The following is a 13,778-nucleotide window of genomic DNA, read 5'->3' on the forward strand; positions in this document are numbered from 1 at the left end:
AGCAGCTATGAAAGGAAAGAGAGAATGTTTCGATCCCCGTCTCCAAACCCAGAGGAACTCGGCCAACCGCCTGGCCCCGTTCGCTTCCCATCCTTCGGTCCCCTACGTGTGATTTAGTTAGGGAAACTGGGAATGGGGGTGGGATAGAGGAAAGTTTTTTAAAAATCGGGAAGGCGTGAGCTGGAGCAGCGAGTGTGTCTGTTGGAGGGTTTTGTGCCTGGGGGCTCCTAGCGGTTCGGTGCAGAGGTGTCCCAGGGCGGCCCCACAATGAATATGAATAGGAATCCTTGCTAAATGGGACAGCAAAGCGCACCGCCCTGAATGATGGCACGTCATCCTAACCAGCCCAGGATAGATAGGAGGGCTCCTTTTGTCTGTTTTCTCTGCCGCAGCTCTATAAAAGCCCCTCTTTTTCAGCGTGAGGTTAGTTCAAGCACACACCAACTAGCTGTCCAGGAAACAACCTAACCAGAGAGAGGGGAGGGAGAGAGGCGGGGAAAGGCAGTGCCTCTGCTTTTCTTCTCAAGTCTTGCGGCTGAGCAGTGGGCTGCTGGGCTGTGCAGCTTTTCTTTTTTAATTCAAAATTTTCTTTTCTTTGATTTCCCGCCTAAAGCCTCCCCAAGGTAGCGCCACATTCCCTGCAATAAAATGAATTCTGATTCGAGCTCTGTTTCCAGCAGAGCTTCATCTCCGGACATGGATGAGATGTACCTGCGGGATCACCACCACCGCCACCACCACCACCAGGAGAGCCGTCTCAACTCGGTTTCTTCCACGCAGGGCGATATGGTGCAAAAGATGCCGGGGGAAAGTCCCTCGCGGGTTGGCGCTAAGGCCGCGGGCGAGAGCAGCAAGTACAAAATCAAGAAGCAGCTGTCGGAGCAGGACCTACAGCAATTGCGGCTGAAGATCAACGGGCGCGAGAGAAAGCGGATGCACGACCTGAACCTCGCCATGGACGGGCTCCGTGAGGTCATGCCCTACGCGCACGGGCCGTCGGTGCGAAAGCTGTCCAAGATCGCCACGCTCCTGCTGGCCAGAAACTACATCCTCATGCTCACCAGCTCCCTGGAGGAGATGAAGAGGTTGGTTGGCGAGATCTACGGGGGTCACCACTCGGCCTTTCACTGCGGGACCGTGGGCCACTCGGCCGGCCACCCAGCGCACGCTGCCAACGCCGTGCACCCGGTGCACCCCATCCTGGGCGGTGCGCTCTCGTCCGGCAACGCCTCCTCACCGTTGTCCGCCGCCTCGCTGCCGGCCATCGGCACCATCCGGCCTCCTCACTCCCTGCTCAAGGCTCCCTCCACGCCGCCCGCGCTGCAGCTGGGCAGCGGCTTCCAGCACTGGGCCGGGCTGCCCTGCCCCTGCACCATCTGCCAGATGCCGCCGCCGCCGCACCTGTCCGCTCTCTCCACCACCAACATGGCCCGGCTGTCCGCCGAGTCCAAGGACTTGCTCAAGTGAGCAGCGGGCCCGCCCTGCTGCCGCGGACGAGCGGCGAGCAGCGGGAGGGGATGCTGGGCCAGGCCAGGAGCGCAGAGGGAGGCTGGGCGCTAGCCTGGCGGGAAGGCGGAAGCGGGGCCCCGCGGCCACCCACACCCTCTGAGGGATCTCACACCCTACTTGACCCCCGGAGGGAAAGGACCAAAACCAAACTGCAATTTATAGGTGATAGTAAAGGGGGACTCGAACCAGACGTCGTGTGTTTGCATGCATGCTTCTTTTCCCCATGCCGCGCCAATATTTCTCACTGCCATATGCTCTTGTCAAAATTGCATTTGTTGTATAAAGATTGGATCGGTGTAGTTAAAAACTTGTGAAGGGACTTCTGAGTTGGCTGCTCTGGCTCTGTGTTCTCACGTTGGAAAAAGACGACCATCCCTTTTGTGCAAAACAAGTGTAAATATTTCCCTGAGGTGGATGCAATTATGATTGTCACTGTCCTTTCCACAGTTTGTCTAGAGACAATGGAGCGAGCGAGAGAGGTAGAGAGAGAGAGAGATCAAGACTTAAGTTTTGAATATTAGCTCCAGGCCAGGGCCGGACTTCCTCCTATGTGGGTTTTCCTTTCGCGCAGTGTAGGTCAAAAGAATGCATGCAGGCTTCTTAATGAATCTTGTCTAAACATGTTGTGCTGGCCGTGACGCCTTTTTTTCCTTGTAACAAGGATTTATTAGTGAATTCTCCCAAGTACTCCATATATCTGTCTGTGGTTGTATGAAATGAAAAAGGGGGCAGGGTGCAAAGACCCACACTCACGCACACGAGCCTCTTCCCCCACCCCCACCCCTTCAAACTTCATTCCAAACCTTCCTCAGCTGTTCTAGGGGCCCCTTTGCAAACGCAGGGGCTTCCTTTAGTAGCTCGCCCCACCCCCCTTGCTCAGTTATTCTGCATGCGGGGTCGGCTCTCTCTATTATCAGCTTTGAAAACTTGTCGTGGTTTGGGGAGGCGTGCCAATTTTATTTTCCTGAACATTTGCTTGAAATATTTTGTTAGGGCCTTAAAGACAATACCTGTCTTTATTTTTTATATATTCTTGATAACTATGATATATTTATTAATAACCAGTGTTTCTGGATGAGATTTCAAATAAAAAACAAACTTTAAATCCTGGCTTTGCCTTTGCTTAAAATCTTAGAAGATGGGGATAGTGGCATAGGGGAAATGTGAGCCTAGTAAGGTATATCTGGGTGTGATTAAGGGATTTGGAGGGGTGGACGGATGCTAAGATTTTTCTCTGGTCATTTACACGGAAAAGAAGTCAGGTAAATTGGCGTTAATTATTACAACTAAATGTCCTTCAAATGGGACATTGTCCCCGTTTTTAGTCTTATGTTGTTTGAGCTCCTTATTTCTCTGCAGTAATCAGACCCTCATAAACTGAGCAATTGAGATAAAAAAAGTAATCTGGAAGCCCATAGTGGCAGGAAATGAGAGGGAGAGTGATGACTACCCTGGCTGTGCGGGCAACAGACAAGAATGAAGCAGTAAGTTAACTTTTTTTTTTGTACTTTGAATTGGCCGTGCGGCCTTTTCTTTTTAAACAAGTTAAAATCCAGTAAATGTTTAAGAAGTCAACAAAGAGTGGTCCTAAAAAATAATCGCATCCTCACCTCAGTCTCCCCCCCCCCCCGCCCCCGGCTCCCTGGGCAGCGTACCCTGCAGAGAAAGGGAGGGCCACTCTGCTTTGTAAGGTGAGCTCGGGGTGATGCGAACGACCGCCCAAGTCTCTGCGTCTTGCAGATTTATAGCGGGAATTCTCGCTTCTTTCCCCCGTTGGAAGATGGCTGGTCCGATTAATATAATACGATCGGGCGTCTTCTACACAAATAACGACTAAAACTGGGGTCATTTTAATCAAGTTCATGCAGAACACTTTTCTCTTCACCTCCTCCCCTCCCCCAAAACACTTCCAAATAGTTTGGAAACCAGCAAGAGGACTTTTGTTTATTGGTTTAAAGAGAACAAGATCTCGAATTCCGGTGATGATAACTCCAGCAGCATATGCCTCTATTTCCCACTAAGGAAAACAGAAATCTGATTGACGAGTACTACTGCAGAATTTGCTTCTGGAGCAGAATATCGCCTCCCTGCCTGTAGGGGCCTCAGCTCCTCTTCAAGGGATAAATAGCTTCCTGCCCGGTATCAGGGATGTCCCTCTCCGGGATCCAGCGCGAGGGTACGCGTGGGAAGCTTGTGCCGTTTCCCTCGTGAGTCCCTGCTGCCTCCCTGGAGCTGCCTCTTCTGGGAGGGCGTCTCTGCCCGCTGCTGGGGAGAAAGACTGAAGTGCGGGTGTGCCGTGGAAGGTGCTTATTTCCACTGGTTTTAGGCAGACAAATGGGGGAATAATCGCCTGTTTCCCACGGATGATTCATTTCTCTGGGCGAAGAAGGAGCTGTTGAGGATTTATTTGAAACAAACACAGGGCAGCCCTCGAGGCTTTCCCGGTGAGTTTATTATTTAGAACGGGGAGGGGGGACAAGTTTCATCAATCAGGTAAACGACTTTTCCCTGAGCCACTTGCTTCTTTTGAGTCTTGTCTCCAAAGGCTTGGTCCTGCGGAAAGGAGCCCTGGTGATGTAATGGTTAAGCACTCGGCTGCTAACCGAAAGGTCAGCGGTTCGAACTCACCAGCTTCTCTTCTAGGAGAAAGATGTGACACTCTGCTTCCGTAAACATCACAGTCTTGAGAAACCTATGGGGCAGTTCTACTCTGTCCTACAGGGTCACTGTAAGTTGAAATCGACTCCACCGCAACGAGTTTTGTTTTTTTGTTTTAGTTCTGCAGAAAGACTCACGGCCTTTTCCACTGGCCTGGCGTGGGCTTCATCCCTTTTCTAGAGCAAAGGCTTTACACAAGGGGACTCGTGGCTTTTAAGGTTGTGCTGCTGAGACAGGAATCCCTTGAGTTACCCTGAGCGGTCAATTTAAAGAGGCAGTGAGGTCTGCTCTCATGGGGACTGCACTAAAAGGAACTTCGAGCCCAGAGAACTCTACCTCGAATTTTCCAACAGAAACGAAAAAATGACACTGCTTCCAGCTTTGAGGAGATCCTCTAAATGGGCTGAGCTCTTCAATGCGTTACAAAAAGACAGAGAAAGAAGTTTTAAGAGCAGGACCAGAACCCAGGGAGGAAGGCAATATGGAGCCGGGTCGTCTGGAGTTTCTTGATTTACTGGGAAGAAACATTTCTACTCGCCTCTCCCGGAAGGGCTTGGCTGCGGTGCGCCGATTGGTCCGTTGGGGATGTGAGTCGCAGTCAGACTCTTCCTTCCATTGCATTTCCCCTTAAATTCTCGAATTACTGAGCCAGAAACAAGATTAAGTGGCCGCGGAAGGTGAGAATGGCTCTTCGCTGGATTTTTTAAATTGTAAATTTGCCACTTTGTCGAAAGTTGGCAAATTTAAAGTAACTTTTAACTCAAACTAAAAACGCGAGGATGCCCCTTTCATTCCAGATTAAATACTGCTTATGTTTAAAAGGACCGCGAAAGCTTCGTGGGCGCAGATATCTCGAGAAGTCCACCTAGGAGAGTCCTCATGCCTTCCCCTGCAAGTGACCGAACTTTAGGGGCGGAAGTGAGTCACATTTAGAAAGGGAGACCGAGGCCAGCGTTGACTGGCTCCACCAGATCTTCGTTCCTAGGGAGCTTTCCCTACCTCTGCTCTGGGGCCTGATTTTATATCCCGCAAAAGGGCAGGGAACACGCAGCCTGAGCTAGACCACCAAGCCCAAGGTTTCCTAGCTCCGACAGCAGGAGGCCTCGGGTCTCCGAAAACTTTCTTTCTCTCTCTCTCTTTTTTTCCTTCCCAGCTGCGGGACACGTTTCCTCGAGTCCAAGAGTTTGTTGCCTCCACTGATGTTGCTGTGTGCCATCTCGTCGAGATTCCGACTCACAGAGACCCTATAGGGCAGAGTAGAACTGCCTCATAGTGTTTCCTGGGCAGTAATCTTTACAGGAGCAGATCTCCGGGTCTTTCTCCAGGGGAGCGGCTGGTGGGCTCAAATCGCCGACGTTAATAAAGGTTAGCAGCCAAGCGCTTAACCACTTTCTCCACCAGGCCAGCTAAATCAGCCAGAGAGGTGGATCCCCTAAACCCGCACACAGCCAGCAAGACTTTACGCTTTCTCAGGTCCCTTTCTGGGACCTCGGGCGCCTCTCCCCCCATCCCTCCGCTGGGGCTCGGAGATGACCACTCCCAGGCAGGTATTAAGGATAGGCTCCCAATCGGGGCGCCCAGACTAGTGCGCTCCTGGCCCTCCCCGCCGACGCTCGCTAGCAGCCCTCCGTCGCCCGCGGGGGCCGGGGACAGGCCTCCGGGCCGGGGCACCGCGGAGCCTCCGAGATGCTGAAAACGCTTCAGGGACGCTCAGCTTCACTCCTCACGAGCTCTCCGGTGCTTACCCGGCCCCGGAAGGGCATCAGTCGCCGGCCCGCAGGGGCCCTCTCCCGGCCCCTCCGCTGCGCCCCCTCCACGCCTCCAAGCTATGCCACCGCCATCCCTCCCGGGCCCCCAGCCCCAGTCCTAGCCCGGAAAACACAGTTATGAAGAGGGGACATCAGCCGCTCGGGATTTGGGACTCTCCAACTAGCGTTGTTTAGGAAGGGCTATGAAAGGAGCAGCAGCTGGAGGACTCTGGAAAAAAATAGGCCAAGGAAGGAGCCCTTGGTGGAGGGAGCTGCACCTGCACATTTAGCTAGTCTCTAGAAGCATTTGCGGGAGATCGACTGCCCTTTCTCCCTCCACCCCCACCCCTGCAAAGTCTTGGAGCCTCTGTGTACCTATTGTGTACCCATTTCCCTTACAAGCAGCAGAGAGAAGTCAAACTCCGAGGGCTTGTTCTTGCCAAGTCGCTTCTTAGCGGATGTCCATTTCCACGTAATCTTCCCTGGGACACTAAGGTCGCGGCGCTGCGAGGGCCCAAGGGGGTAGGGTGCGCTTGCCGGGTCCCTGCAATTCCTGCCAGGGCTTTCTGGGACCCGCACGCCTCGCGGCCCGCCAGGTGGATGCGTGGCCCTATGGCTCTCCTTCTCCTCCACCTTGGCGGAGGGGAGCCTACAGCCACGCCAGGTTCCGTGCGCACGCGGGTAGAAACGGGCCCCGCGCCCGGGTTGGGGGTCCCCGGGCAGGGGCTGCGCGGGGTGGGAGCGTCGGTCTGGGCTCAGCGGCCCCGGTACCCGGAGGAGCGGGAGGCACTGACAACGAAAGACGGGCACGAGAGGCTAGGAGCTAGGAGGCCACCCCTGCCTATGCACACACCTGCGGAACTCCTAGGCGTTTCTGAAAACCCGGAGGCTAGAAACAACAACGACGACCTCAGCCCAAACTTCGGCGGAGCGTTCCCAGCGGGCCCACGCTCAGCCTGGGGCTGACCCTCTCAGCAGTGTGGAAATTTGGTTAGAAGTTCCGATCCGGGGCTGCCTTCCCCAGCCACGTTGCTACGCTGGGGACCTCACGGAGGACACTACCGTCCCCAGCCTCGCTCTCCGCGGCCCACCAAGGCCTCAGTCCTGGCTTTGCTCCCAGCCCCGGCCATGCCCGCGGCTTCGGCGCCAAAGTGACGCCTCTGCTCCGGTAGGCGGGCACTAGGAAAAGAAAGTTCCACAAGCGTCGGGAGTGAGCCGCGAGGCTAGGGCCTGCTCAGGCTGAGGCTCCAGGGAGAGGAAGCGCGCACAGATTTGGGTTCTAACCGCTGGGGCCTTGATTTTGCTGCAGTGGCCAGGGGTTCTAGTGGAAACGGAGTGGTTGAGTTTCTCGCACCCAGCAGGGCAGGGTCAGGGCCCAAGGTCTGTGAAGCAGCTTGGGATAGCTGAGCCTGAAAATTTTGGGTTCCGTCCCTCCCTGACTTGAGCTGGGCCTCTGCTCTCCCTCGTGGTATGCTGCTAGTACCTTGGAGAGGGCAGGAACCGGGCCTGATTCTGGGAGCCCAACAGTTTACACGCAAGATGACGCTCAAGCACCTCACCTCCCTTGGGCCTGAAACTGAGTATTGAGAGGCTCCCTTCTCTGCGCGCCGCCAGTCGAGCTGCAGAGAACGCATTTCTGCCACAGGCAGAATCCTTAACTTCCCCGGAGGATGTAGAGGCTGGACCAGGCACGTTTAATGGAGACTTCCTTCTCCTTCAGGTCGTGTCCTCACCCCCACCTCCACCCCCACCTCCGGAAAGGGCAGGGAATTCACACCACTCTTTGAATCCATATGCAAACGTATAGCGCTCTGTTGCACCCCCCAGCAGTGTAGGTCTTGACATTACGTCCTTTGGAGTTTCTCCTCATCTCCCTCCGCTCCAGCAATGAACACTTTCTGAGCGCTTCCGATGTACCACAACGGGGAAGGGCACTGGAGAACAACGATGAGTAAAACAGCAAGAGAAGCAAGACGTTAAAATGAATAAGAAATGGCTCCTCCCTCGGGGCCCCCTGGAACTTAGTGGGAAAACAAAAAAAAACAAACCAAATCCATTGCCGTTGATTGGATTCGGACTCATAGCGACCCGATAGAACAGAGTCGAACCGCCTCATAGTGTTTGGGAAAACACAGCCACCTAAATCCGTTGGTAAAATCCCACTGGCTGATGTCAAGACCCAAGTTCTGCAGCCTGTCCTTCCAGAGGCTTTTTCAAATGCTAGAAAAGTCACTGCTCATTCTCTCCTCTTGACAGAGCAGATCCCTTTGATTAATATGGAAATAAAAAGGAGCAATGGTGGCCGTACTTAGTTTCATCTCAGTTTGGAGATTTATTGACACAGAGATAAACTTCAGTCTGGGGCATCTCAGTGATTCATGTCTCCATTAGTTATTACCAAATGACAAACCATTTTTCATTTAACTCGTTTTGAAAAGAAAAAAAATAAGAGGGGGAGACTGGGGCAAATCTCTTTAAAATGGGATTACAGTCATTATCTTCCTTGACTCCCTTGCTCCATGGGCTACAGAAACTTGCCTCTCAATTCGAGTTCACCAGGCAGTGTTCCAAACTTAAAACAATCCTGTAATTTCCTTCAAGAACAAAAGTTTTCAAAGAAATGACCTGCATAGTGTCCCCCTCAATAAAGCAGAAGTGACATACAAACCAAACTCATTGTGGTCGATTCCAACTGATTGCAACCCTATAGGACAGAGTAGAACTGCCGCATAGGGTTTCCAAATCTTTACAGAAGCAGCCTATCACATCTTCCTCCCATGGAGTGGCTGGTGGGTTCAAACCACCCAACTTTAGGTTAGCAGTCAAGCGCTTTAACCACTGCATCACCAGGGCTCCTTCAGAAGTGACTTAATGGTCTGTTAATTACTCCAGCCCCGCAGGTGGAGGGAAGCTTCCGAATAGGTTGCTACAAACCCTCTGTTGATTGAAGCTGTGCTCTGTCCCCCAGTGTAGAGCTGGAGCTGGACCATTGAAAACCCAGACAAAACAACATCCCTGATAAATAATCCTACCTAGAACACAAAGATTCAGCATACAATTGTTGGATCTATGCTGGGTCCTCGGAGCTAGAGAAGACCAGAGTGAGCTCCTCCTGAGCTTCCGGTAATCTTTCAAGCTTGGGGCCAGGGTTTCTTCGATAAAGTTCAAAAGGAGCTTGTTTGACTTTTCTGTCCCCTTATTCTCTTGTGTTGAATTGCTTTCTGTCTCATTTGAGACTTTGACTATACTTCTTTTAGCCAATCTTCTTTTGTACTAGTCACAATTTGTTTCATCATTTAAAAACTTCTGTTTGGTCATCTTTTGCAGCTCTTTCTCTCTTAATAATATGAATCCAAGAAGACAAATTTTGAGGGTCATAGTGAAAAGGGACAAAGTAGAGAATCAAAACATTATGAGGCAGTTTCGAATGGTCAATCTCTGTGTCTTGTCACATCTCTACGGTAACAACTGCATGATGCAATTAAATACATTTCTAAAACAAAAAGGTTAAAAAGCTCCACATGAGCCCAAGTGCAACTGAACAATTATCTAGTTAATTTGGCATCAGAGACAGTTAATCTGAAAAAATTTAATTTTCAAAACACCTCTCTAAGGAAAAAAAAGTATATATATGCAAATGTTCTACACTGTGCCTCAATTTCTGTAAATAATTGAGAAACAGTTGCAATTTGGTGCACATTTGGTCTTTGTAGGAGCATATAAATAAAATATTGCTGGAAGGTGAAATCTGGCCTCTGTAGAGATGGGGTATTATGAAAGTAAGGTGTAGATATGATCTATTTCGGAAATTACCTTTTGGTCTGAACTAGGCAGGTAACGGGAAGATTTTGTCAAAGCCAGCGATCACCACTATCATTTCTTAAAGAAGTGACCTTTTAGGGGAATGTTATGGATTGAATCGTGTTCCCCAAAATATGTGTTGGAATCCTAACTCTTATTCTTGTGAATGTAATTCTGTTTGCAAATAGAGTTTTCTTTGTTATGTTAATGATGTAATAGCAACGTAGAGTGTGTCCTAAACCTAATCACTTCTGAGTTATGAAAAGAGCAGACTAGACACAGATGCACATACACAGGGAAGACAGATGTCGTGTGAGGATTGCCAAGGAACCAAGGAACGCCTGGGACTACTAACAAGGAAGGAATCTACAGGGTCCAGACCCTGATTTGAACTTCTAGCCTCTAGAACAGGGAGAAAATAATTTTTTCTGTTATAGCAGCACTAGAATACTAAGACAGGGCATATGATGCTGGAAGCCAACTTTGCCTTCCTTGCCACAGTTGACTGGACCGAGTATTGGTGCGTGAGTTAATCAACATAAGGCATGGACTTGAAGGAGGCTGGCTCACAGGTGACTGACATTGAATTGTGCCCATAATTGTGTTTAATATAGAATGGTGGAAAATACACACATTTCTCTCATTGAGAAAGTACAAAAATCTAATGACTCAAGAAGAAGCGTATCATTTAAACTCAACTTGACTCCCAGTCAGTTGTATTGTTGTAGTTAGGTGCTGTTGAACTAGTTCCAACCCATAGCAACCCTATGTACAACAGAACAAAACACTGCCGGATCCTGCACCATCCTCACTATGTTTGAGCCCATTCTTGCGGCCACTATGTCAATCCATCTCGTTGAGGGTCTTCCTCTTTTTCACTGACCCTCTACTTTACTAAGCATGATGTCCTTCTCCAGCGACTGGTTCCTCTTGATAACATGTTCAAAGTTAAACCTCATCTAAGGGGACAAGTTCGTTCTTCTGGTAGTCAGTATTCTTCACCAACCCCGTAATTCAAAGGCATCTATCAATGGTGAACATTTATTCTGGTTCTCTGTTCAGCTAGCTCTTCATCCCAGTCATGAGAGAAATGTGAGCTAGACTCAGAGTGACAGGCTGTGTCATCTGAATAGCCCAAATAATGCTGTTCCTTCTAATAAAACCCATACCAAAGACCATCTCTGTATGTCCTGAGGACTCAATGATGTCCTCAAGATGCTGGCTTTCCCATATATAACTGACAGACAAACGTGAAAGGTTAGAGGTCATGCCTTCTTGCTAAAGGGTTGATGGGGAGTACTAGGAACAGAAGCGGCTATTTCCCATTTTACTAGGATTGTATGATTAATAAATTAGAATCCAAGATTGAATAAAGTACAGTTTTAGAAATTATTCTGGCAGACAGACCTTGTAGAGGTGGATTAGTTTCTCTCTCTCTCCTTTGCTTAGATTAATGCATGAGTATTAAAGCCCAACCCCAAAGAGCATTTTGATTTAGAAGCTTTTTTGTTTTATACCCTTAGGCACTTGGATCTCTAACATTTCCTTCATCCTGTGAAGTTTTGTTTGCTGGGCTCTGAACTGAGACATTTGGTCTCTTCAGGGACACATAGTGCTTTAACCTTAGACCAGTAACTTTTCATCATTATTGATATAAGCTAGTTTTTAACTAAAAAATAATGAGAAACATTTACAGTATTTTTCACAGTGAACACCAGCTCTCAACACAAGGACCTTACAAAGGAGCTGCAACTTGCAGGAAAACACTAACAATAAAAACTCTTTTGGAATATGTTCAAAATAGAGAGACTTAATATTCTCTGGAGTCCCTGGGTGGTGCAAACAGTAAAATTGCTCAGCTACAAACAAAAAGTTGGAGATTCGAGTCCACCCAGAGGTGCCTCAAAAGAAAGGCTTGGTGATCTACTTATGAAAAATCAACCATCAAAAACCCTGCAGAGCACAGTTCTACTCTGGCATGCATGGGGTCATCATGAGTTGGAGCTGACCTGAGGGCAACTGGTTTTTAAAATATTCTTTAGAAACAACAAGTTTATTTAAACCTTAGTCAAATGTTAGCTCATCTTTAAAGTGGCTGATGCTGACAGTACCGGAGAATGGCTGGTAGAGGAAGAAAAAAGAGACAGGCAAGACAGTGCTACTTTTCTAAATTATGGTTCCCATGATCTCTCACTATGTAGACACGAAACCTCATTTAAGAGGACAGTGAATGGTGAGATACTTTTCTTGTAGTTATTTACTTGACCACTATAGATTATTTTCTTTTTCTATAATTAACTCCCTTTGAAATTTCATATGATAGTTGCTCATCTAAAATATATATCATTATACTATAAAAGAATGTTCGAGAGTTTGTTACACTAGGCTCAATGAAATATTCGATATTTCTCTATGCTTTAGACTTAAGAGAAAGAAGTCAGAAGTGCGAGACGGACAGGCAGAATCTGCGGAGGAGGGATGAAATGCATTTATGAAGTGGAGCAGGCAAGGCAAGGAACATGGTGGACATACTTAAAAAAAACATAACATTTCTGCTGATGGCGTCAAACCTTACTCTTAATAGTTTGTCCCTCATATACATCGGCTTTAGGTCATTAAGGCACTGCTTAGATAAAGGATCATGTTTGCTTACTTCGAAGAGTGAGAGATTTATGGGTAATTTTCTCTTTCTCCTCTATGTTGCTCCTCATTTTTCCTTTGTTCCTCTATTCCTCTATCTTGTTTCTCAATAATCTTGTCATCTATTTTGATTCTCCATTGCAATTCATCACCCCACTTCAGTTTGCCACGTCATTGCTTTAATGAGGCATGGCTTTACATCCTCCAGCCTTCTGACTATACCCTTGCACACACAACCTCCCTGCTCTTCCAACCAGTTTTGGTTTCTAGGAAACGTCTTACTTCTTTTAATCTCTTCACTCCCAGCCCTTATTATGCTATGGAAGAATTAACTACATAGAAGTGTGTTCTAGAACCAAAGGGGTTAGGAAATGTTTTAACTTTCAAAAGCAGCATTGTCGTGAGAGTGCCTTACTAGGTGATAGGGGCATCGGGTAGATGCTATATATATGCTACATAAAGTTATGTCAACTTTAGGAAAAATTGTTATATTAATAATTATAGAACACACAGAGTGCTTAATATATGCCAGTCATTGTTTTAAACATTTGACACATATTAACTTATTTAATTCTCACTGCAGGTCTATGAAGTTGGTTGTTGCTGTTGTTGTTAGATGCCTTCAAGTCGATTATGACTCATCGCGACCTGTGTACAACAGAACAAAACACTGCCCTGTCCTGTGCCATCCTCGTAATCGTTACTACATTTGAGCGCTTTGCAGCAGCTACTTTGTCAATCCATTTCATTAAGGGTCTTCCTTTTTTTTCGTTGACCCTCTGCTTTACCAAGCACAATGTCCTTCTCCAGTGACTGGTCCCTCATGATAACACGTCCAAAGTATGTGAGACGAAGGAGCATTCTGGTTGTACTTCTTCCAAAACAGATTTGTTCGTTCCTTTGGCAGTCCATGGTATAGTAATATTCTTTGCCAACACCATAATTTAAAGGCGTCATTTCTTCTTTGGTCTTCCTTATTCATTGTCCAGTTTACCCAAGCATATAAGGTAATTGAAAATATCATGGCTTGGGTCAGATGCACTTTAGTCCTCAAAGTGACATCTTTGCTTTTTAACACTTTAAAGAGATCTTTTGCAGCAGATTTGCTCAATGTGGTTTGATTTTTTGACTGCTGCTTCCCTGGGCATTGTGGATCAAAGTAAAATGAAATCCTTGACAACTTCAATCTTTTCTCTGTTTATCATGATGTTGCTTATTGGTCCAGTCGTGGCAATGTTTGTTTTCTTTATGTTGAGGTGTAATCCATACTGAAGGCTGTGATCTTTGATCTTCATCAGTAAGTCTATCAAGTCCTCTTCACTTTCAGCAAGCAAGGTTGTGTCATCTGCATATTGCAAGTTGTTAATGAGTCTTTCACCAATCCTGATGCCATGTTCTTCTTTATACAGGCCAACTTCTCGG

The 13,778-nt window shown here is 48.0% G+C and overlaps 1 protein-coding gene across 1 annotated transcript; it reads left to right on the forward strand.

Annotated features, from left to right (window-relative positions):
• Positions 1 to 432: 432 nt before the first annotated feature.
• OLIG3 (oligodendrocyte transcription factor 3) lies at positions 433 to 2,614 on the forward strand. The gene has a single exon (XM_004368885.2). The coding sequence runs from the start codon at positions 649 to 651 to the stop codon at positions 1,465 to 1,467; it is 819 nt and encodes a 272-aa protein (XP_004368942.1). The 5' UTR covers positions 433 to 648; the 3' UTR covers positions 1,468 to 2,614.
• The last annotated feature ends 11,164 nt before the right edge of the window (positions 2,615 to 13,778 follow it).

The sequence above is a fragment of the Trichechus manatus genome, unplaced genomic scaffold, assembly GCF_000243295.1.
Source record: "Trichechus manatus latirostris isolate Lorelei unplaced genomic scaffold, TriManLat1.0 scaffold00002, whole genome shotgun sequence".
In the NCBI taxonomy this organism is placed as follows: domain Eukaryota; kingdom Metazoa; phylum Chordata; class Mammalia; order Sirenia; family Trichechidae; genus Trichechus; species Trichechus manatus.